The sequence below is a fragment of the Orcinus orca genome, chromosome 5, assembly GCF_937001465.1.
Source record: "Orcinus orca chromosome 5, mOrcOrc1.1, whole genome shotgun sequence".
Lineage (NCBI taxonomy): Eukaryota > Metazoa > Chordata > Mammalia > Artiodactyla > Delphinidae > Orcinus > Orcinus orca.
Genome location: NC_064563.1, coordinates 54311619 through 54337561, shown reverse-complemented (window position 1 = coordinate 54337561; position 25943 = coordinate 54311619). Strand labels below are relative to the sequence as shown.

The window sequence follows — 25943 nt, the reverse complement described above, 5'->3', positions numbered from 1 at the left end:
TTAAATTAGAGATTTCTATTTTGATAGAAGAAATTAAAATTTTAAATTAGAGAATCTCTATTAGATTAAATCTCTATTAAATCTCTAGAGAGGTTTGGCCTCTGCCTTCTTTGACCAAGCGACCAAAACAATTCCTCATTCCTTGTTTTGTCTGCCGGTTTCTCTGCCTTAAAGAACCCACTTGAGCAAACTTCTGGGCTCCATTTTTGGCACTTCTGCCCCCACTAGAGGCAATACCAGGCGTGGCACACCCACTCCTTTAGCTTGGAGATCTCAGGCAGCCCACACATTAAGGGAAATATGATTAGTTGTGTACTTTACAGTTTCTTTTAGATAAAAAGCACAGCACAAGTGGATGGTATCTGGGGTGCAATAAGGTATAGTAGAAGGAACAGTGGATCGGAATCTCAGGGAAAACAATAACAGTAAATACAGCCTTTTTTTTTTTTTTTTTTTACACACAAAGCCTTTAGTTCCCAAAGCTTTTTCCTGTGTTAACTCTGTGACATTGAGCAAGTCACATACTGTCTCTGGACCTTGGTTTCCTTATCTATAAAATGAGAGGGTTGGACTCGTTATCTCAAAGGTTCCTTCCAGCTTTAAAAGTCTGATAGGAACGTTTATGGACGTTTACCTTATGACTTCATGTAAAGATCCAGCTGGGCTACTTCTCCCCTCTCCCAGCTCCGGGCAAACCTGTGGGCCTACGCCATTCAAATATATGGACATGAACTAAAAAACTGAAAATTATTTTGTGTATGGTGGGGTAAGGGAGGCTTAGAATCTAAAATTAAACAGGATACAGTTCTGTAGAAAAGTTCTGTAGAAAAAGTGGGAACTAATTGAGATAGCCAGCAGGAAGCAACATACCACAGGCTTTTGACATGGTCCAGACAGGCCCTGGTGGTCAGAATAGATGTCCTTTTATCATTTCTATTAAAGTATGTTTGGTCATTGACCAGACATGTATGGAATGCTAACTGTTGCAAGACACTAGGTTAGGTCCTAAAAATATTAAGGAAAAGTCAAGCTGGAAACTCCATTATTCGGCTAGAATATAATTCAGCTTAAAACTGCTTTAAGGTTTAAGAAGATCAAGCACTTCCAAAAAAATTATAAACAAACTTTTACAGTAAATATTGAAAGCTTACAGCTGCATTAAAATTTCTATACATGTTTGTTGCCAGAAATTTCTCAAAAAATGAAAACAGAAAATGCTGTTTTGAAAGGGCTTGCCAAATTTTTAGTAAAAATAGTTTTCTGTATTTGGGGAAAGTATAATACTGGTATTTTAGATCAAGTGTTGTGTTTGTCTTTTAGATTAAAAGGTGCTAGATAATTAGGAAAATTGCTCTGAACCCATTTAATACAAAAAAGATACAGTCACTTGGCATTATTCTGAGGTAACTAGGTTAAAAAAAAATCTATCTATCTGGAACAAGAAATGAGAACTATAAAACAACTGTATTATTTTTCTTTTTTATTTTGGGATTTGATCTCAGGCAGTTCAACTCCAGGGACCAGGCTTTTCACCTCAGATCATACTATATGGAACAGAGTATATGGAATTTCAGCCTCCTAAACACTTTGAGGTCCATCATGGAAAGGGAAGGAAGAAAGGGTAAGAGAGAAAACCAACTAGAAAAGAAGAAAGAATGCCACCAAAGGGAAGATATGGGGTTTCTGTGAGGCTAAAAACAGTGGTAATATTAGCAAAGGCTACCAGGAAGCTCAAAGGATAGGGTGTGTAGTTGGACAATAGGAAGTTGGAGTTTTATTCTCTACGGCAGAGCTGTTTAAGATGATGATAAATTTCTGATTGGATTCCTAGGAGTAAGTTTACTGCCCGGAGAGATAAGTGTGATTCTAGTGAAGAAGGTCCAAGAATTGTGAATCTATTTAGATAAGTCTGTGACATGAATATTGATATCTCTTAGTAACGTGCTCTGAGAATGTGGTATCCATAACTGCTGCCTTTTGGAAATTATGAAACCTTGTGCCTTGTAGCCTGGTCAAATTTTATCAATTTCCTATGGCAGATTTGTGTATTCTTGGGTTATTGGTGTTGTTTTGCTTTGCTTTTACACACTCTGATTCTAATAAGGCAATTTAAGTATTTATTCTTATTGTGATATGTTTGTGCTTACACCTGATACATTATTCTCTGGTTGAAAGCAACAGCATAAACCAACTCTGGTTAACATGAACAAAAGGCAAAGATATTGAGGTCAGAGAATTGATTGTATGGCTGGAAGGATATGCTAGGCTTTAGTTTCCAAAATTACTGCAACAATTTCTTCTGTCCTACATGCTTTTCTACAATGTGACTTAGACACTCCTCCCATCGAAAGGTGGGATGTTTGTGTCTTCCTCTTGAATCTGCGTAGATTTGTGACAATGGTGGAAATGAAGTCACGTGACTGCTGACGCTAGGCAGTCATGGCGCTAGGTGATAGAGCTTCTGTCTGGTTCTCATGGGACGCTTGTTCTTGTAACTCAGCCACCATGCCATAAAGAAGCCTCAACAGCCCACGGAGAGACCAACGTGGAGAGGAACCACACCTTCCAGCCACCAGCCTTGGTGGCCTCAGTGCATAGCCCAGGACCAAATCTGCTAGGTACATGAGTGAGCCATTTCAGAAATGGGTTCTCCAGCCGTAGCTGATGCTCTGTGGAGCAAATGAAACTTTCCCATCAAACCCTGCCAGATTACAGATGTGTGAGCAAAAGGAAGAACTTGTTTTATTCACTAAGTTTTTAGGTGGTTTGTTACACAGCAATAGATAACTAGCACAGAGACCACGCTTGGAAATGGATTGGAAAAAGGCAACTTCTGAGAAACAGGAAGGAGGAAAGGACACTAGTAAACACCGTATGGGTAGGGCACCACAATTGGAACGAATGGTCACTAACCATTTTCAGTCTGTTGCCATTCTTCTCAACTTCCAGGTTTCTGTGAAGGGGCCTTCTACTGTTCTGATTTCAGACACCTATCACCCTTTGGATACCAACGGGCAGAAAACCCAAGGAACAGCTCCAATATCTGTAACCAAGGGGAAAGAGACAATTATTCAAAAGGAAATATGGATACAGGAAGTTGAATTAGTTTGTTTGTTTTTTTTTTAAATCACAGCTGTGGCAAATTACCACAAACTTAGTGGCTTTGAACAGCACAAATTTATTATCTTACAGTCTGGAGGTATGAAGTCAAAAGGGGTCTTACTGGGCTAAAATTATGGTGTCTGCAGGGCCACATTCCTTTCTGATGGCTCTAGAGGGGAACCCACTTCTTTGCCTTTCCAGCTTCTAGAGCCTCTGCCCATATTCCTTGGCTTCTGGCCCCCTTCCTTCATTTTCAAAGCCAGCGATGTTGCATTTCTCTGTGTCTTTCTTCCATTTCATCTCTTCTTCTAATTTTGATTCCTCTTCCGCCTCCCTCTTTCACTGTTAAAGACCTCTGTGATTATATTGGGCCCACTTTGCTTAGTTCAGGATAATCTCCCCATCTCAAATTCCTTAGTTTAAGCACACATGCAAAGACCCTCTTGCCATGTAAGGTAACATACAGGTTCTGGGGATTGGAACATGAACATCTTTGGCAGGGGGAGGGCATTAGTCTACCTACTGCAGGATACAAAAGCAGAATGGATGCTGAGTGGGCCCCACCACTCCACAAGCATGTCCTTTACACTACATATTCTGGTTTATATTTTTTCTTTTCTTATTTAACTTGAATTCATCGAGTTATCCTTGTTCCTTTTTTTTCTATTCAAGTAGTTTATAACTTACACGTCTAATTTATATTTGCCTATATGGTGACACATATTTATCTTGCATAACTGACTTATATTTTTTCTGTGTTTAGAGAAAGTATATATATACATCTCCAAATAAGACAAAAATCTTAACATGCTTTTCTCTCTCTCCTTTCCCTTTATCATGGTGATAAGATTATTTTAGTTTTAGATTATCATTTTTTCTTTCTACTTTATGAATCAGCAATAAAACTTATTAAAAGTTTTAATTTTTATTTTCCATAACAGGAAGTGTTTGGTTGCACATAACAAAATATGCAACTAAAGAGAGCTTAAATAAAGAGAGAAAAACTTATGTCACATAAAAAGAAGTTCAGAGGTTGTTCCTGGATTAATTTAGTGGCTCAATGATGTGATTAAGGATCCAAGTGCTTTTCATATTCTGCTTTTTTTCTCAAGCCCATCCTAACCTGGTGATGGTTAGGAAGATGGCTGCTACAGGTCCAGTTATTAGTTATCTACTGTATTAGTTATCTACTGCTGCATGACAAATCAAGTGGCTTATAACAACAATAACATTTATTATTTATCTGTGAGGCAGGGATTTGGGAGCAGCTTGGTTGGACGGATCTAACTCAGGATCTCTCATGAGGTTGCAGTTAGGGCCAGCAGGAATTGTAGTCATCTGAAAGCTGGACTGTGCTGGAGGATCCACTCCAAGGAAGCTTACATGGCTGGCAAGTTGCATGAATGTCTGCAGGACACGGTAGCTGGCTTCCCCTAGAGCAGTGGTTCTCAACTGGGGGTGATTTTGCTTTCTAAGGGACATTTGGCAATGTCTGGAGATATTTTTGGTTTTCCCAAATGGGAAGTGTTATTGGCATCTGGTAAGTAGGGACCAGGGATGCTTCTAAACATCCAACACTGCACATGACAGCCCCCTACAACGTGAGTTATCAGGCCCAAAATGTCAGTAGTGCTGAGGCTGAGAAACCCTGCCTTAGAGCAAGTGACCCAAGAAAACAAGGTAAAAGCTGAAATGCCTTTTATTACCCAGTTTTTATTACCCAGTTTTGGAAGTCCTCTGTATTCTATGTTGGACGGAACTACACAAGAGCATACGCCAGGAGGTGAGGCTCAGTGGGACCACCTTGGAGGATGGGTGGCTTGGAGGATGGGAGGCTTGGAGGATGGGAGGCAGGAGGCTTTTCCTGGTCTTCCTCTCTTCTCTTGCTTCCTTCTTTTCTTCTTCTTCTTCTTTTTTTTTTTTTCAGTTTTTTAAGAGGAAAACCATTCTTATACCCCCCTTTATTTACTTAGTGTTGCATGATATATCCATGTCTAAACCAAGCATTAGGAGAGAGAATAGATAACTATGATGAGTGTAGACTAGGTAACATTCATTCTTTCTCTGGGGCTGGGGAGAGCCCATATTCTTGAAACACATGGAGGATAAATTCTCAAAATCAGAATTTTGCTGGTAAGGAAGAATGAGAATGACTTTGAGCGGGTGACAAACAGAGTTTGCTACTTTTGCTTCCCATTGTCTTTTGTATTGCATGTTTTCTTTTGTGATTCAGTTTTCCCTTTGGTGGAATACACTTTTCAATAATAATTTAAGAGATGATCAACCATTTGAATCCTTATGTATCTGAAAATATGTCATTATTTTGTATTCTCTCTGAAATGATAGTTTAGTTGGGTAGAGAATTTTGAGTTAAAAGCAATTCCCTTAGAATACTTTGTTCCATTTTCTACTAGCATCCATTGTTGCTGATGAGAAGTAGGTGATCTGGTGAGAATTTCCTTTGTATCCTTGATGCTCTGAAATTCCTTCATGATGTGTTCAGGTGTGATGCTTTTTACTTATACACTAAACAAGAGCTTTTCACCTGAAGATATTGGAACATTTTGTCTCATGTCTTTGAGTATTTCCTTCCATCCATTCTCTAGCTCTCTTGTTAGAGAAATGTTGAAACTTCTGGAGTTATTCTCCATATTACTTAAATGTTTGCTCATTGCTTTATCCTTTCTCCTGCAATCTAGGAGAAAACTGAGCCCAATCTTCTAGCTTGCTAATTTACCCTTCAGTTCAGCCTAAGTCAGTATACCATGGTGAGTAAGAGCCTGAGTTCAAATTCTGGATCAACCATTTATTACTGTGTTGCCTTCAGTAAGTTAATTAACCTTTCTATTTTTCGGTTTACTCATCCGTAAAATGAATATTCTAATAATATTGCCTATTTTGTAAGATTATAAAGATTAAATATGTTAATACATGAATGCTTATAAGAGTATCTGCAACACAGTATTAGTTATTACTGTCCAACTCATTAAAGAATTTCAATAAATAAATTCTTAATTAGTCCTCTAGTTTGTTTTCATAATAATCTGGTTGTTTTATGAATGTAAGATTCTGTATTATACATCTGAGGGTAAAAAATATATATATAATAAAATCTATTTTTGCTCCATTAAAAATAACTAGGAGCTTTCAATTTGTTTATTGACTGAAATCAGTTTCTGTCTTGGACTTCCCTGGTGGCACAGTGGTTAAGAATCTGCCTGCCAATGCAGGGGACACGGGTTCGATCCCTGGTCCAGGAAGATCCCACGTCACGGACCAACTAAGCCTGTGCACCACAACTACTGAGCCCAGTGCCATAACTACTGAAGCCCATGAGCCTACAGCCCATGCTCCACAACAAGAGAAGCCACCACAATGAGAAGCTCACGCACCCCAACGAAGAGCAGCCCTCGCTCGCCACAACTAGAGAAAGCCTGTGTGCAGCAATGAAGATCCAACACAGCCAAAAATAAATAAATTAAAAAAAAAAAAAAAGGGCTTCCCTGGTGGCGCAGTGTTTGAGAGTCCGTCTGCCGATGCAGGGGACACGGGTTCGTGCCCCTGTCTGGGAAGATCCCACATGCCGTGGAGCGGCTGGGCCCGTGAGGTTTGGCCGCTGAGCCTGCGCATCTGGAGCCTGTGCTCCGCAGAGGGAGAGGCCACAACAGTGAGAGGCCCAAGTACTGCAAAAAAAAAAAAAAAAAAGAAAGAAAGAAATAAGTGCCTGTCTTTCATGGTAATAGATTTCCACAAATGATTGGTGATTGGTATACTCAGTGTTTGGAAATCTCACTTGCCTATCTGTGGTACCACTTCTAAGTCTGAGTGCTTGCTTTGCTGATTGCAGTAGGAAGAGGGGCAGGACAGGGCATGGTGGAGGTCGGGCGATGTAAGTATGTATAGTTTACCTTCAGCATGTGTGTGTGTGTGGTCTCATTTCTCCTGGAAATTGGTGGTAGTCCCTTGGGGTGATACCTTGTTTCCTTGGCCCAAGCACCCATTAGTAACAATCCAGACTGAATGATTCCAAACATTTAGCAATATTTAAGATCTCTTTTTTAAAATAAATTTATTTTATTTTTGGCTGTGTTGGGTCTTTTTTGCTGCGTGCGGGCTTTCTCTAGTTGCGGCGAGCAGGGGCTACTCTTCTTTGTGGTGCATGGGCTTCTCATTGCGGTGACTGCTCTTGTTGCGGAGCACAGGCTCTAGGCCCACGGGCTTCAGTAGTTGTGGCATGCAGATTTAATAGTTGTGGCTCACGGGCTCTAGAGCGCAGGCTCAGTAGTTGTGGTACATGGGCTTAGTTGCTCCGCGGCATGTGGGATCTTCCCGGACCAGGGCTCGAACCCGTGTCCCCTGCACTGGCAGGTGTATTCTTAACCACTGTGCCACCAGGGAGGCCCTAAGATCTTTTAAAAAAAATTAAATTAGATACCATTGTTGGAGCCTCCTTTGTGCTTTCCCATCCTCTTTCTCTTCTTCCCTTCTCACTGCCCCGAAGTTCATGCTTCTGTATCCTTCCTATGTCCATGCTTTTTATAGTTACCTACATATTTAGATAGACATAAACAGCGTATCATATTGTTTTGCAGGCTTTCAAACTGCACATAAATGATAACAATTCTTTCAACCTTTCAGATTACACCAGGAAGAAAATCTCATTTTGGTCAAGTTTTGAATGCCTTTTCTGGCATTTGCTAATCTCTCTTTTAACAAATTAAAAACTCAGGATAGGTAGTTACTTAGAATTTAATAATATTGTTTTATTTTCCATTGTATTTATTGTAATGATTTCCTTCTATTTTTTAGCAGGTGTTACTAGCTTTCCATCCACAGTAGTGACTTATGTTTCCTTTTAAGTTAAATATGAGAAAAAAGAAAAGTGTTGATTTAAAGAAAAATGTTAAGTAAATAACAACTGTCCAGGAGGTTTACAGATATGGCAAAACATTAGGAGTTTTTACAGAAATGGCTGAAATTTGATATACACTCGACCTAAAAAATAAAGTTCAAGTTCCTTAAATGGGTATGCAAAGCTCTACCTGATCTGACCTCTGCTTTCCTCCTCAGCCCAGTCAGCACAATTACTTCACCTCCAGCACAAACTGCCTGGAGTTTCCTCCTTCCCTTACCAGCTGGAGGGACCTTGGCTATTGTAATCTCTCCTTTTATGGTATTTCCTGCAACCAGCATCCCTGCCTCCACCTGACTCTCTTATCATCCTCTCAGGCTCCTAGGAAGCCCTCCCCCACTTAGTACACAGCGCTGTACCGAATATACGGTTTTCTAATCGGATTCTAAACCCAAGGGTAGAATTTAGTGCCAGTAGCATGACACCCTTACGTCCTAAACAGCTGATTAACGCTAAAAGAAATGACCTATTTGTGATGTTTCAAATAAAATTGGGGGTATAAAATGAAGGTTCCCCTTGAAAAAAATGTTTACCTCATTTTTCATATGTTTGGAGTTTTAAAAATAGTTCTGTTCATAGATATCAATACCTGATCTTAATTATTTTCTTTCAATACTGAGACAATACATTAACTTGTCATCTAGATTAAGGGTAAAAAAGGCACAGAGAAAGGAAAAATAAGGACGATGAGAAATGATAGGTTTTTACGTCATTTCGACATTACTTGGTGGCTTAGTTACTACCTCGAGCTGGATGATTTTATTAGTAAATGTGAGATCAAATCAAATGTTTTGAATATGACACATTTAAACGTTTGACGTTTTAATGGCAAAAGCTCCTAAACTGTTATGGCCACTGAGATGTTGGAACAATTTTCAAGTTTCATGATGCTCGATGCATATAAATAAATAGAATATTATTAACAAAAACAGCAGACCGCATACCGAATGCTGTTTGAAAGTCCCCTAACGTCTGCAGTCCTGAAGAACTAACTACATTGGGTTCTGTTCATTCATTCAAAAGCATTGTTCTGAAGCTGATATTCATATCACACGACTAAAAAACCCTCAGGACACTTGGCCAGAAGAAAATTCTCATCCTAACAGAGGTGCAGATAATGCTTTCGAAGCTACTGCTGTATTGGGAGAAAAGTTCAATTTTAGCGTTTCATCCTATGTATTTCGCGTGGCCAAGGCCGGACAGGAAGGGCTGTGCGAGGAGGCTGGGGGAAGTGACTTGACACTCCAGATTACAGAATGTCAGGTTTACCACTGTAAACGTACAGCCTATAAATGAGAATACGGGTGGAGTGAAATCGCTCTCACGCCGTACATCTTCTGGGTTGCATCTTATCCGCCAGCCAAACTTTCTCTATCAATCTGGGTAGGTCAGCAGCAGAAACACTGCCGGAAAGGACGATGCAGTGTCTTGAGGCGGCGTGTGCTGCCTTATCCAGTATTGCCTTCCGAATTACCTGAAGCATTCAAGCCATTGCACCCAGAGAACAATCCTCGTTTCAGTTCGGTCGTTTCCGTGGGGGAATTGCGGTACGGGTAGGTCCTGGGTGTGGCGAGGCCAAGAGGCAGCTCAGAGCTCCCAGCTTTCCCGCTTTTCGCAAACCTTCCCAGCCCGGAGGCGGCGAGTGACCGGCCCTCGATAACTGCCAGGCGGGGTCCCGGGGGCCGCAGGAGGACCCGACTCAGCGGCAGCTGCAAATTGCCGAAGCGGGGATCTGGGCGCCCGGCGCGAGTGCGCTTCTCCCCCATTCGTTCCGCGGCTGGAGGCGGACCCCCTTCCTTGCACACAAGTCCTTATATGCACCGGTTGCAGCAGCCCGCGCTACTCCAGCCCCACAAATAATTAATGGGGGAGGGAGGGCGTAGCTCTTTTTCTTTTTCCCTCCGGATTTTTTTTCAACGTTGGAGCATTTGAACCCTGCCGAAAACCCCTCAAAATGCGACTGAAGGGCCATTTTGCTGCAGCGCAAGAATTGGACACACAAAAATAAAGTCCCCTTGTCCCTACGATAAGCACGGCAGGGTTCAGGAACAGCTCTTTAGATCCAGCCCGATTAGCCCGCAAAACCTGGGCTGAAAGGTTGCGCGCCCCTCCCCCACCCACGTTGGTGCAGAGGGACCGGGTCAGGAAGCGCGGCCTCTCCCCAGTAGGAGACCACGCCTCCTCCGCCTCTTCCCCCCCGCCCCCTTTACTCCTCCCAGGAAGCGGTGATAGACAGTTCTGTGTGGTTCTCCACCCCCACCCCCCCAGCTGAGTGGAGGAGTTGATGTGTCTCATTATAACAGCCAATGCAGCCGCCATCCACGCACAAGCAAAGAAGCATGTCCCATTTAAATACACCCACGCAGCCCCAGCGCCCTTAGCTGCTCAGGGCGCACAGCCCACACGCACCGCGACTCCGGGCTTGGAGATCCGCGCAGGCTGGGCTCCCGGAGCCGGCGGACTGACGCGCTGAGGATCGCGATCAGGCGCTGTGGGGCCGGGGTGGGCGGGGGAGGCTGGGCCCCGGGCCTCTGGCGCGACACCCGCATGAGGACGCGAGTGAAATAGACCGAGGTGGAATTTTCAACGGGGAATCTTCGGGGTGGTTTTGGTCCATTTCTCCCGCGAAGAAGTCGACATGGCGAGCGACTCTCCGGCTCGCAGCCTGGATGAAATCGATCTCTCGGCTTTGAGGGTGAGTGGAACATGTTTTCTGATTTCTTTCCAGTGTTTTGGGTCAGGGTGAATGGGCTTGGTGCGTGGAACTGGGGCTCGGGCTGGTAGGCAGAGGCGGGCGAATGCGACGCGAGGGAACCTGGATTCTCGTTTAGATTCGGGGGTTGCTGAGGTGCTCTTGGCTAAGCACCCACAGCAGGGGCTGTGCGGTACGTGTCCTCCTTTGGTGGCAGCCAAAGCTCCCCTGAGAACTCGTGGAGCTTATGCCAGTTTCATCGTAGACCGGTGTAAGAGCATTAAAATGAAAGGCTCGTGTGTGTGTGCGTGCGTGTGTATGTACACAAGCCCCGGGCAGTCGTCTAGTGCCAAGGCTCTAGACCCCACTGTCCCTTTCTGCAAAAAGAATAACAACAGCGCGAATAAAGGCACTGGTCCCTCACGTTTTCCAGCTACCTGCTAGATGACATTGTGAGCCTGGCTGTCCCCGCGACGCCGAACCTGCCGCTCCAAGGGGGCAGTTATTGCTATGCTGGTCTTGTAGCTGGCAACTGCCTCCCCTTCCCCCCCTTTTCTGCCGTCGGCGCCCCGACTCCCTCTCAGCGCTCTCTTAAACGCAGGTCTGCCGCTCACCTTTATTTATCGTTTTAACTCAGCCCTGCCTGTGCTTTCTGACTTTGTGGCTGTGACATTTCAGTTTTATGGCTGAACTTAAGCAGGTGAAAGGGATGTGTTCTCTGCTTTTCCCCAATCAGACCGGAACTCCTGGGAGTGTGAGTGTGTGTGTGTGTGTGTGTGTGTGTTCTCTGTGTCTGTGGCTAGTCCTTTGTAAAGCACCTATCTCCACCCCGCTCCAGACCCCCTGGTTTGCATTTACCCTCACGTGAATTGCCTCAGACGCCGTTTCATTGTATTGACTAAGACATCACTGATATAGAATCCATTTTGCTGTTGTTTTGAGATCGGAATACCAGGAATCCTAGTGCAGCCTCGACGCCTCCCCACCCCCCAAGTCCAACACACTCCTTCGGGGAAGGGGGCAGAGCTTTCTTGAGATGTTAATTAGATGCTGCCTGCCTGGAAGGGGGGGGAGGGGTGTGGGTGGCAGCAGCAGCGGGGGTCTGAGAAGGATGGGCTACCAATCTTAGCACGGCTTTTTCCTCTCTTGAACTAAAAATAAATATTTTTAAAAAGGCGATTGTATATACATGAGGCAGGGAGGGTCGGTGAGACCGAATTGATGGTGGCTATCAACACAGAGACAGGCAGGATAGGTGAAGCTTGGAAGTTCCCACGCCCTCCTGAAGAATACATTGTTAGATGCTAAATCTTGGGGTTGTATACCTGAATCTTCAGTACTTGCCTTGACATTGCCTTCTTCACTGTTATTTTAAAGAACTACCTTTATGGTCAAAGTGGTACTTTTTCTTTAGTCTCGTTAATCCTCTCTCTCCTGACCTACCCTCCTCTTTTCAACTCCCCCTCCCCTTCTCCTTAATCCTTCCATCTCAGAGGTGAGGTTTCTGGGAGGCAGCCAAGGGGCTGAGAAGGAGCAGAGATGCCATTTGAAATGGCTTTTTTTGATAGTTGGGTAGCAAAAGCTCATTCATGCGTTATTACAGTAAGCTATTTCCCTGGCGCCGAAAGGCCACATTCAGAACCCGCTGCCCCCTGGGCAGCTGGGGGTGGAGGTTGGTAACGGGGTGGGTGCTTTGGCCAAGTCTGTGGCTTCCTGCTTTACTGACTGTGTGTGTTCATTTGCCCTACTTTCTGCGCTGGGAGTTTCTGCCAGCGGGTTAATCAGGTGGATGGATGGCCCAGACTTCAGGGTAGAGAAAAGTGGCAAAGCTGGGGAGGAGGACGGGGCGGGGGGATGGGAGTCTGAACAATGGGCAAGTCTTGCGACTTCCCTGAGCCGGAATCTCAACGTTGCTTCTCTAATGGATAGCGCTCTTATACGATTGTAGTTGGGCTTGGTCTGGAGGTGTCCCTTGTGGGCTTTTTCCTGGGGAAGGTTTTCAGAGATACCCAGAGCTTGCAAGCTTATGAGCAACCACAAGGGCTCCTCGGCCGACCTGGAGTTCAATTCACACCTGGGAGATCTGCGCTTGGGAGATCAGTATTTTGAAAAGATATCTTTGCACAATTCACTGAAATTGCTCTTTGTGGCTTGGGTTTTAGTGCTTTGCCACTGTATTTCTGCCTGCAGGAGGTGTGGAAAGAGGGAGGGATACAGCTTCCAGCTAGCCCAGGAGATGGGGAACTGCTAGCAGGAGGACTTAAGTGCAGATGTGGGGACAATTGCCTCCCAGAGGTCAGGGGTCTGCGACCAGTCTTGTGGTGGGTGAGTTGTGCAGGCCTGGAGCTGAGTCCAAAGGCCACAGAGGTCATCTCCACAAATCAGAGGGCAGATGATCTTTTTCTTTTTTCCCAGATTAAGAGAGATGGGCTCATGTAGATGAGAGGTCTCATTTGTTCCTAAATCCTCAGGAAAGCCTGCCTGCTGAGAACTTCCTGGGGAATGCCTGACCCCTGAAATGCAGCCAAGGTCAGTGGCATCTAGGAGAATTTACTGCAGCCTTACCAGTCCCTTGCTGTTTTGGTGGCTCTTTACACAATCAATGCCCTTTTTGTAAACTCTGTGCTCAATGCATTAAAAGCAGATCCTGTCTGGAGAGGCCTTTATCCTTTCTCACTTTGGGGGCTTATTGTTCTCAGCCAGTGATCCCAGACTGGACCCAGTCTAAATTTTCCCCAAATAGCAACAATGCATAATTTAAACCAGAGCAACCAGGGAAGCACTGATCACTTAAATTATGCAAGATTTGGATGGTTTTAAAAAGTAAGAAAAGAGAGGATGGTTAGAAAAGAGGTGATCTGAATCCAGTTTTATTAGTCCTGATTTTTAGAGCTGTGGAGAACTAAGTCTTGAGGGAGAGGAATGATTTCATAGATTTAGAGCTGGAAGAGAATTGTTGAACACTTAGCCACTCCTTTCATTTAATACCTGGGAAGCTGTAGCCCAGAGAGGTCAAGTCTATTGCCCAAGGTCACACAGCCCTCTCTCCCTGCTTGGAGGTGGGGTGAGTAGGGGAGGGGAGAAGGGTGGTTTGGGGAGAGGATATAGGTTTCCTGACTTCTCATTCAGTGCTCTAAGTCACATTGTCTGTGGCTAAATCAGATATCAGTAATACATTTTCTGCCTGAGCACAAAAAAAATGGCTGAGAGGAATTATTTCACCAGGGTCATGGAATTCTATTTATCAAAAATAGAGAAACTGCTTCATGCAGGTAAGCTCATAAAACATTAAACCATGGAGCTTTAAAGTATCTTTGGAATTCATCTTGTCCAACCCCTTCAATTCCTCCTCTGCAGGCAAATGACTGAATCATCTAGGACAGATGGTTGTCCTGCATGGTAACCTCTCTCTCCGTAACCCTCTTCCATCTAAACATATCTCAAGGGGTTGGTCTAGACATACACGTTATTCAGATGTCTCTGCATGCAAGGTTTATAGAGTTCTATGTATGTTTTCTATAATCTGTGTGGATACTTATATTCTACATAGTTTTACGGATATAAACTATCCATGTGGGTGTATGAAATGTGTGTGTACATACATAGGCTATAGAAAACAATCTACTCATTCAGATGCAGGGCTTGAGTCATGCTTCCTTCAAGATATGACAGTATTAAAAGAAATGAAATGTGCCACCAGTATGCTTTATTGCATAGGAGGTGAGGTCAGCCCAGAAAGCTTTTTGGAGATTAGCATACATCTGAATCTGAGCACCGTGGCTGGGCCCACAGAGTAAGGCAATCAAGGCCAAGATTGGCCGCTGCTGACTTCATACTCTTAAGTTTCTGCCAGGACTCACACTCACTTTTCTGTTTGAACAGAATTGGATGACCTCTGCTTGTCTTTCTCCCTCTACCCCTCACTCCCTGCTGGGCCTAGATATTTTTTTTCTCCATTGAAACCTAGGTTTAAGAATTGACCTCATCTGGAAGACTTGCATGTATTCTTCCTGCTATGCTTTTTACGTTTGTATTATAAATGGTATGGGGTTTTCTTTCTACTTGCTCACTAAACTGTGGGCTCCTTGGGGCCAGAGGCTAGGTCTCGTTCATCTCTGAGTCCATGGTCCCAGTTAGTTGAATAAATGAATGAGTTAATGGAGTGGACTGAGCCCTGGTTTCTGTGTCCATGTCTTATTAATCCTGTGACTTTGGATCAGTCCTTTGTCCGTAATTAACTCAAAAATGGGAATGATCACAACTGCTTGCCTTCCTCATACACAGGTTTCAAAAATCAATAAGCATTTATGGCAGTGCTTTGAAAACTGTAAAGCACTACACAGATATGCTATTCCATGATTAAATAGAATTTTATGGGAAACTTGATTCCACCAACATTTGATCCCAATGATTGTGTGTAACAGAAAATGATCCTGAGAAAAAGCTATCAGGTCGTGCATCTTTTTAATAGTACTTTTTCCTTTGAATGTATCAGTATGGCCTTATGTTGACCTTTCATGGTCTCTGTCTGACCCTCTGATGGCCTGGGTTGACCTTTGCTCGAGGTGAGTTCAGCCCAGAAACTTTTTGGAGATTAGCATATTTCTAAACCAGTATCAAGTATCAGCATTATTCATTAAAACTTTTTCTTTTCTTTTTTTAAAGACTTTTTCTCCTCTTTATGGATTAACCATTATGCAAATAAAAACACATATATTGTGCCTGTGCCTTTTCAAAGTTTGTGTGTGTGTGTGGGACAGGGAGTGGATGCCTGAAATGATACACTACTAGTCCAGTATTTAAAACCTTCTGGTGAGAGGTCTCATGGGCTTCAAGAAATCTTGCAACATTAGTAATTCATTACCCCAGAGCAATTAATTAAATTTGGTCTTAAATGAGAATTTAGTAACGTTGCATGAATTGCTAAGATAACGGTATCTTAAAATGATAATAGCATAAGTTTTTTAATTAGATATATGTGCTGTTTTTTAGAGATATTAAACAGGTGTTTTCTTTGCCATGACGTTGCCTCATAATAAAATAGGGTGTAGTGGTAGTTATCAGAACATCAGAGAAATATGTGTAATCATTTTCAGTGTTCATTATTAACTGGAGTAATCTTTGTACAAAAGCTAATATAAGTCATGGTTTGCTGTTTGCCAAATTATTGACTTAGGAGGTCATGGAATATTTTGTTGATGAAAGAATACCCAACACTTTTCTTTTATGGGTATATCATATTTTCCCCCCTTATCAGTAAGGCTCTTTGAAATCTCGTAACTTTGAGTCTTGCTGGTTGGCCCTTTCTTCTTTCTGTGTCTCTGTCTGCCCTGGAATTAATCTTCCGTGCCCTTTTTGTTCTACGCCATTCCTTCTTTCAGTGATAGTGGTTCTAAAGCCCACCCAGCTTTGAGCTACTGTGATCAAGTCATGGCAGCCCTGACCAGCTGAGCAGAATCAGTCTGAGTCTGCGTTTCTCATAGAATTTGGGATAACTTGTGTCTGAAAGATGCTTTCATGTTCAGTTGGTTCTTCCATTTCTGTGGGGGGGGGAGTAGCTCTGTGAGAAGAGGGCCTGAACTAGCAGCGTGCTGAGAATTCCAAGAAAATCTGGGTGATAGTTTTGTAAGAAATGTTATTCTGCACATAGAAATATGAGGTTCCTAGCGGAGAGAGAAGGAGGACTTAAATAGAAAATGTTGGATGAATTCTGCTTATAATTTCTTCCATTCTGGTTGGAAGCTGATTTCCCTCTAGAGAAAGCTGATTCTCTATCCACTTTTTTTACATGCCCAGGCTGCCTCTACTTATCTCAAGGGGGTGCCTGGAAATTCTCAAAACACATTTTATTTTACCTCAACCTTAAACATCTTTCCTTAATATCTATTGCCTGGGTCCCCTTGTCTCCAGCCTTCTCCTGGCCAGTTTCCCTTGTGCATTGCAGCCACGTTAGTCTTCCTAAAGCACAGTTTCAGTCTGGGTATTTATTTCATTTTTAAAAAAATTAATTAATTAATTTTTGGCTGTGTTGGGTCTTCGTTTCTTTGCGAGGGCTTTCTCTAGCTGTGGCAAGCGGGGGCCCCTCTTCATCGCGGTGCGCGGGCCTCTCACTATCGTGGGCTCTCCTGCTGCGGAGCACAGGCAGGCTAAGTAGTTGTGGCTCACGGGCCCAGTTGCTCCGCGGCATGTGGGATCTTCCCAGACCAGGGCTCGAACCCGTGTACCCTGCCTCGGCAGGCAGATTCTCAACCACTGCGCCATCAGGGAAGCCCAGTCTGGGTATTTTTAATTCACGGCCTTCCCCGACTCCTCACAGTCTACAGAACAAAGACTAAAGTCTTTACTTCAAGACCAGTTAAAATTCAGCTGGGCCCCAACCCATGCCCTGCAGTTAACGACCATTCCTTCTCACTTGCCATAGGGAACAGCTTCCTTCTCCCCATGGATGCTCTTTAGGGGGTGACCTACCTTATTCTCTTTTTCTGTACCTACTACCCCAGCACTCAGCATTCCAATGCCACCTTTTCCACCAAATTTGCCCTGATCCTTTCTGATAGAAATTAGCCCTCTCACTTGTAAATCCTCTCCGAACTGATCTCATAACTTTTTTTTTAGACCTCAGAACTTTCTGTCTTGGCTTATATTTACTACTAGTCAGCAAGCTTCATGAAGGCAATGTGTATTTTTTTTAAAAAAATAAATTTATTTATTTGGCTGTGTTGGGTCTTCATTTCTGTGCGAGGGCTTTCTCTAGTTGCGGCGAGCGGGGTCCACTCTTCATCGCGGTGCGCGGGCCTCTCACTATCGCGGCCTCTCCTGCTGCGGAGCACAGGCAGGCTCAGTAGTTGTGGCTCAGCGGGCCCAGTTGCTCCGCGGCATGTGGGATCTTCCCAGACCAAGGCTCGAACTTGTGTCCCCTGCATTGGCAGGCAGATTCTCAACCACTGTGCCACCAGGGAAGCCTGGCAATGCGTATTTTTGATTTTCTTAGGAATCCCACCAGGATGACCTCTGGGGCTTCAGGGTCTGGAAAATGTAGGTTGGGAACGGGAGCAAAGACTGCTGAATTGTTAAAAGTATGTTTAAATTAAAAAAAGCTTTTTGTTCTTCTCATTATAAAAGCAATGCATGATCATTGCAGAAAACTTGGAAAATGGAGAAAAAAGAAAAAGAGTTCATGATTCCCAATGATAACCACATATATATTTTGGTATATGGCTTAGTAGTTTTTTCTACACATAGCTAAATGGATAGTTTAAAAAAATTAAGATTATGTTGTATATATTATCTACAACCTTTTTTTTTAAAACTTAATAATCAGCCATTTTCCATACTATTAATGTTTTTCTATGGCAAAATTTTTAAAAATTCTTTATCATGGGGAGCTTAAAACTTACGTAAAAGTAGAAAGATTGCTGGAATGCTCTTACATTGCTGGTGGGAATGTAAAATGGTACAGCCACTTAGGAAAACAGGTCGGCAGCTCCTCAAAGTGTTACCATGTGCCCCAGCAATTCCAGTCCTAGGTATATACCAAAGAGAATTGAAAACATATCCACACAAAAACTTGTACACCAATATTTTTAGTAGCATTATTCATAATAACCAAAGAGGGGAAACAACCTAAACATCCATGAGTTGATGAATGAACGAACAAAATGCATTATATTCTTAAGGTGGCATATTATTCAGTAACGAAAGGAAGTGTTGATACACGCGATACCATGGATGAACATTATGCTAAGTGAAAGCAGCCAGACACAAAAGGCCCCATATTATATAATTCCATTTATATGAAATGTCCGGAATGGGCAAATCCATAGAGACAGAAAGTAGATTAGGATTTGCTGGAGCTGGAGGAGAGGGGGTGTAGGAAGAGACTGCTCGTGTCCTGGTCGTGGTGATGGTCGCTCAACTCTGTGCATTTACTAAAAATCACTTGTATACTTCAAAAGGGTGAATTTATGGAATGTCAATTAAATCTAAATAAAGTTATTTTAAAAAGTAGAGTAGTGTAATGAGCCCCCAGATGAACAATTTTCCGCTTGTACCCAATCTTATTTTATCTACACCCCCCCATCCTCTTCCTCTCCCATATTATTTTGAAGCATCATATCTTTTCACTTGTAAATATTTCAGTATTTCTAAAAGATAAACTTAAAAATCACATAACCGCAATACCATAATCATGCCTAAGAAATGTAATTTTTAATTTCTTCATTCAGTCAGTGTTCAAATTTCTAATCATATGTTTTAAGGACCACTTAGCATTTTACTGTGGGGATGCATCATAATATATTTAACCAATTCCTACTGATGAAACTTTTGGCTATTTCCAACTTTTCAACTCATGCAAATGGTGCTTTGATAATCAAACATCCTTATATATAAGTCTTTGTACACATTATTTTTATACATTATACATTATTTATCCTTATACATAAGTCTTTGTATACATCTCTGTTTCCTTTGAATAACTTCTTAGAAGTGTAATTTACAGTGAAAGTTATAAATGATCTTTAAGGTTCTTGACATTGTCAAATTATCTCCCAATTTCCTGTGAGGTAAGTGTGCAGATGAATGCATGAGGCTTGGAAAAATCAATTAATCTACCAAAGGTCATGAAGCTTCTAAATGGCCGAACTTACGATTGACCTACCCTAAAGTCAGTGCCCATAGTAACTCACATGGCCAGTATTTGACCTTGTCATGACATCAGAATTATCTGATGTATTATCTCGCTGGGTTCACAGATTTCCCAGAAGACTTTCGTTTGGGGCACAGGATCTCTTTGATGAGCATAGTTGTGTTTTAAGTGTTATTTCCAAAATATTTCTTCCCTTGTGATTTTGTTTTTTAAATAACCAAGATCAGCTTAGAGCATGTGAATTGTCCTTTTTCTTGTCTAAAAACCTGAAAGCATAAAATGTGAACCATTTTGCGATTAGCAGTGGTTTCCTTTTACATTGTATATAAGGTACGTTTATGTTTAATCTGCCCTTCTCTTTGGAGAAGTATCCAACAAGTGTGTTTGGAAGGCATGTGGAATCAGGCTCAAAGATTTCCATTTTTTAAGAATTGAAGACCACTGAGTTTGCGATTATCACAGAAGATAGCAAGATGGGAAGACATGTTAGAACAGGAGCCATTCTCAAGCTTTTATCTGCCAGATAATTATTAAAATCAAAATCTGGAGTTACGCTTTTTTTCAGACAGATATAGATATTTTAAGATAAGAATGGAGAAAATGGAAGACGGAGCTGGCAGCTAGAAGAGTAAAGAGCCCTGTGTTTTTGACCACAGTCTACTTTCCACCTGGTTTATAAGTAAGAAACTTATAAAATCAGCATAACTTTGTGGTTTTCAGTCTTGTGGAGGCCAACTGCCTTGATCTCACTAGATTTTACAACCTAACCCTCCATTTAAAATGCCTATGAATTATTTATACCTAGGGTAAAAATCTGAGCTTCACGTGCACATGGTTTCATCATTTCTACTTCTAGGTGGTTTTTTTCTTTTTTTGGGCTTCCTGTAATCCAATTATAGCAGTGTGGCGGGTGGAATAGGTTGTAAGAAGTAATTGCAAACTGTATTTAAATGATAATATTTAGCATTTATAGAGCACTTTATATCTCAAAGTACTTGCAAACAATATCTAATTAAATACGCTTTCTGATTATAATCTGGATATAAATGCACTTAAATCCAGAACAGGGTCATGAGAAAAGTGTGCATTTGAAGTTAATGCTTTAAAAACCTATGCAATAATTGGAGAGTTAGAGCTTGGGCGTCTGTTGGACTGTTTGCGCGCATCCTTTTGTTCAGCCTGATGGCAGGTTTAGATTATATCTGCACCTTATCAATGCCTCTGCTTGATTTCTGACCATTAAGGACTGAGTGTTGATCATGGCTTTGGTCCTTACAGACACTAAAATATTAATAATATAAATAAGCTTTAAAATGGGCTCCTTCACCACATTTTGTGCCCTGGCCTCAGATGAAACTCCCATTAGTAAGTGAAATGAAGTGGGGTAGTGAGAGGGAGAACGGCTATGCATTGTGGTTTAGTAATTTCTATCTGAGAAAAATACATTAAACTGCGCAGTAGGATACATCATAAAGAAACGCACTGGAGAAATGAAACGTCTTTAGTCTCACCATAGTAATGATTTCTTGCTGTTTTGGGCGTGTGTCTGTGTATTGTCTTCTTGCATGTACGTCCTGTGTTGGCAATTTTGAGAGTGTTTGGAGCAAGGACTAGCATGGCTTATCCAGTAGATAGAAGAGGCTTCTGCGGCTGGTTGATTCTCAGTAAATGTGATCCTGTGCATTGTGATTTTCTAAGAGCTGCTTGACAGGCTAATTGCCTAAACAGTGATTCTCAAAGTGAGATCCTCGTCTCGGCAGCTTCACCATTGCCTGACAATGTTGCAGAGTAGGAAATAGTCATTTATATAAGGTAACTGCAACTTTTTCTTAAGGCTTATGGCCTCAAATTGTGGAAGGCACATACTTTTAAGAATGTGGACTTTAAAACTTCACACTAATATTTTATGTGTATGAATTGTTCGTAAGAAAGGGGAATACTTGAAATGGTATCGAGTGTCACCTGATACCATTTCAGCTGATAATCCTGGACTGTTCTTTGCATTGCCATTTTTTTTTTTTTATTAGCAAGTTTATTCAGGGGCCAGAAAAAGCCCCATCTCCATGATCAAGAAGATGCATCCTTCTGGTGTCAATTTCCTGTTTTTCCCTATGGATCTGTAGGGATTCAGTTTAAAGCCCCAGAAGGTGCTGACATTTGCCTAGAAGCTGAAAAAAAGAGTTGTATTCACAAACTCTTTCATCCCTTCTTTTGTTTGCAGTCTGAAATCTTTGGGTTGTTTATTTCTTGAGGCTTGGAAAATGGAATGGACCTTTGGAATCTAGACAGCAGGTTAGAGGATTTCCTTACAGAGAAATCCCACAGACATTCCTTGTAACGACAATCCATAAACATCTCTAACCTAGCCACAAAGATGCCCTATGTTGTTATTTAATCTAGTTCTTAGATAAACACACTGCTTATATTGCATGTCTTTTTATTTGGGGGAAGGTTGATGACGCTTAAGGTTGTTAAGGCAGCTTTGTACACAACTTGATAATGAGCATGTATCAACATTTTATTTCATACTCACTGCTGGGGAAGATGCTTTTGAAAAACTGAATTCAAAGAGCCCTCTTGGAACATCTATTTTTAAAGGAGAAAGATATGGTTAGATAATAATCGGTAGACTGGATATAAAAAATATCTGGGGCTTCCCTGGTGTCGCAGTGGTTGAGAGTACGCCTGCCGATGCAGGGGACACGGGTTCGTGCCCCTGTCCGGGAGGATCCAACATGCCGTGGAGCGGCTGGGCCCGTGAGCCATGGCTGCTGAGCCTGTGCGTCCGGAGCTTGTGCTCCGCAACGGGAGAGGCCGTAACAGTGAGAGGTCCGCGTACCGCAAAAAAAAAAAAAAAAAAAAAAAAATCTGGTTGAAGATGATTATGTTTTTTGCAGTATTGACAATTAGGGGGACATATCCAACTTTCTTAGGAGAGGTTTTAATATTATTAAAATATCAGGGAATTGTACAGCATTTAAATCAGAAATGTTAGTTACTCTTTAGATGGGGGAGTGAATTAATTGCATTTTTCAAGGTGTTCTGTCTGGGACCAAGTTTGGGACAGTTTTGTTTCTAGTACTGGTGGTGTCTTATGTTCTGGGGAAACTGTGAATTTGAAATGGCTTCTTTGCAGCCATTTGCATGGTTGAAAGTGTCCTTTAAGTTTGGGAGTGCTGTGGTTTTCTATTTGAACCCCTAAGACTCTCTTAGAGGCCAGAGACTGGGTAGTCTTATGTTTCATAAGGTCAGAGCCAAGTGTTTGCTGTTCCTAAAAGGCCACCCCCTCTTCTGTTTCCTTTAACTGGTAACTCTAGCACCCGTCAGAGAGAATACAGTTTTCTTTCCATGCAAACAAATAAATAAAAGCACTGCTGAGCTCTCCTGCAGTTTTATCCCCAGGTGCTGCTCTGGGAAGAAACTGCACATGCTCTTTGGTGGGAACAATATGTATGTTCTCTCTGTGAGTGTTTCAAAGATGTAACTCATGCTGGTATTGTAGTCAGCATTTCTTGAATATAAACAGCTTTTATTTTTGGAGAAGAACAGATGTAAAAGTGTGAAATACAGAAGTCTACACATCTTGGCAGGGGGAAGGGAAGGAGGAACGGGGTTTCTTTAAAATCATGGTAACCCAATCTTAGTTACTCCTTTGTTTTCCTGAATGACTGAAAATTAGCAGGGGAAATCTCCTGGAACCTGACCAGCTGGGTACCTAAACCTCCACTTAGCTGATTGCACCAGAAAGAGTGCTAGTGGGTAATTAGCATAGGTCCTCCTAGGTCTTCATCTCTAGGAACAAAACGGGTGCCTCCAAAGGAGGAAACCTGTAGGTGAAGAGAGGAGATCGTACACATTCAGTGAAATTTATATGACACTTTAAGTAAAATGTTAGAGAGACAGAGATCCAAGCCCCAGACAGGGGGGGTTGTTTTCTAGATAGGAAAAGTGTGGTGGAAAGTGTTTGGTGTCCCTCTGTGGTCTCTGAACCAAAGCTCTTGCCAGTCCTCTGGGTGCCCACCCCCTCTTTTAATTTGTGAGTACAGTATGTTTGTAAGAGGTACCTGGGGTTTTCAAAGCAGCAGGGGCATTCCTGTGACTCTTCTGTGTTCCCTTTAGGCCAGGTCTGTTTCTTTTCTTTGCTGGAAGCAGGGTCTCATCTTTGCAGCTCATCACCTGATGCAATGCAAGTTGCATCAGATTTAAAGAAATCGTTCCCTGACTTTCTTTCGGGTTCCTGGCTGTGATTGCTGCCTTCTGCAAGTTTCTGCTAGTTTGTAGGATTGACAGTTAAGATTTTGTCCCCTGGGAAACTCTGTTTAGTGTGGGAAACACATTCTCATTTGTCATGGTTCTTGATAACTCCCCTTTGACAAATATTTTTGTCAAATGTTCTATGATTAGGTCTATATAGTTTTTTTTGGTATTGTGTTTTGATACTAAATGATTTCAAGCATGTTTCAAAAGAACATCTCTGATCATTTCTTTTCTAAATTTCAGTGAAATTTGGAATGTGAATAAATTACAAGGCCACAGGAACTCCCCAGTTCACAGAGATGCTAGTTCCAACCTTATTCAGGCTCTGCTTCATGCTGTAATAAATGTGAATCTGGATTTTAGAATATACTTGAGAATGTGGATAAACTGGAATGCTCATATGTTGCTGGTGAGAATGTAAAATGGTTAAGCCATGTTGGAAAACAGCTTGGCTGTTCCTGAAAAAGTTAAACATAAATTTATTATATGACCTAGCAATTCCACTTCTGAATATCCACCCAAGAGAAATGAAAACATATGTCCAGGCAAAAAAAACTGTACATAGCAGCATTATTCATCATAGCCCCAAAGTAGAAATGACCCAAATGTCTAGCAACTGATGAAGAGGTAAACAAAATGTGGTGGAAGATGATGGAATACTCTTGAGCAGCAAGAAGGAATGAAGTATTGCTTCATGCTACAACATATGACAAGAGATCATATACTGTATAATTCCATTTAGATGAAATGCCCAGAAAAGGTAAAGCTATAGAGACAGAAAGTAGATTACTGGTTGGTTAGGGCTGGAGAAGAAAGCGGGGAGTGATTGCAAATGGGCATGTGGGATCTTTTTGAAGAAACAGAATATGTTCTAAAATTGGATGGTGGTAACATGAGTGAATTATACCTCAATAAAGCTGTTAAAATGTAATATGCCTGAGACATTACTTCATAGTTGGACCAGCTCCATACACTATGAGGGCAAATTCCCCAGTCTGGTTACTCTGGTGTTTCTAGGAAGTCCTTCTCTTCAATACCTTGAGGGACGGGGACTCTGGTCCTATCTTCTGCTTTCTACTTCCCTTCATGTCATCCCTTATAGAGCTTTATAATTGTTACTGTAATAATTTTCTTCAAGATAAAGTGGATGAGGCCCAGATAACTTATCTCTGCTTCCAAAGAAAGGAGAACTTTGGAGCCAGGACTAGGGTAACTACAGTAGTTCTCTCTTATCCATGGGGATACATTCCAAGACCCCCAGTGGATGCTTGAAACAGCAGGTAGTACCGAACCCTATGTATACTATCTTTTTGCCTATCCACACCTACCTATGACAAGTTTAATTTATACATTAGGCATATAAGAGATTAACTACAATAAGTCATAATAGGCTCAAAGTGAGAGATTGGGTCAAGATGGCGGAGTAGAAGGACGTGTGCTCACTCCCTCTTGCGAGAGCACTGGAATCACAACCAACTGCTGAACAGTCATCGGCAGGAAGACGCTGGAACTCACCAAAAAAATACCCCACATCCAAAGACAAAGGAGAAGCCGCAGTGAGACAGTAGGAGGGGCGTAGTCACAATAAAATCAAATCCCATAACTTCTGGGTGGGTGACTCACAAACTGGAGAACACTTATACCACAGAAGTCCACCCACTGGAGTGAAGGTTCTGAGATCCATGTCAGGCATCCCAACCTGGGGGTCCGGCAATGGAAGGAGGGATTCCTAGAGACTCAGACTTTGAAGGCTAGTGGGATTTGATTGCAGGACTTCGACAGGACTGGGGGAAACACAGACTCCACTCTTGGAGGGAACACACAAGGTAGTGTGTGCATCGAGACCCAGGGGAAGGAGCAGTGACCCCATAGGAGACTGAACCAGACTTATCTGCTGGTGTTGGAGGGTCTCCTGTAGAGGCGGGGGGCAGCTGTGGCTCACCGTGGGGACAAGGACACTGGCAACAGAAGTTCTGGGAAGTACTCCTTGGCGTGAGCCCTCCCAGAGTCCACTGTTAGCCCCACCAAAGGAGCCGGGTAGGCTCCATTGCTGGGTCGCCTCAGGCCAAACAACCAACAGGGAGGGAACCCAGCCCCACCCATCAGCAGGCAAGCGGATTAAAGTTTTACTGGGCTCTGCCCACCAGAGCAACATCCAGCTCTACCCACCACCAGTCCCTCCCATCAGGAAGCTTGCACAAGCCTCTTAGATAGCCTCATCCACCAGAGGGCAGACAGCAGAAGCAAGAAAAACTATAGTTCGCAGCCTGTGGAAGGAAGACCACATTCACAGAAAGATAGACAAAATGAAAAGGCAGAGAACTTTGTACCAG

The 25943-nt window shown here is 42.5% G+C and overlaps 1 protein-coding gene across 7 annotated transcripts in view; it reads left to right on the top strand.

Annotated features, from left to right (window-relative positions):
- The first annotated feature begins 10301 nt into the window (after positions 1-10301).
- TNIK (TRAF2 and NCK interacting kinase) overlaps positions 10302-25943 on the top strand; it is a 414289-nt gene continuing 398647 nt past the window's right edge. For 4 of the 7 annotated variants that reach the window (XM_004270551.3, XM_004270550.3, XM_004270549.3 and 1 more), the window contains exon 1: positions 10303-10709. In XM_004270551.3, coding sequence (XP_004270599.1) covers positions 10653-10709 — 57 coding nt within the window. In that variant the 5' untranslated portion in view covers positions 10303-10652. Of the gene's footprint in view, positions 10710-25943 lie in introns of all 7 variants that reach the window. The other 3 variants (XM_049709762.1, XM_049709760.1, XM_049709759.1) reach the window with 1 other exon arrangement.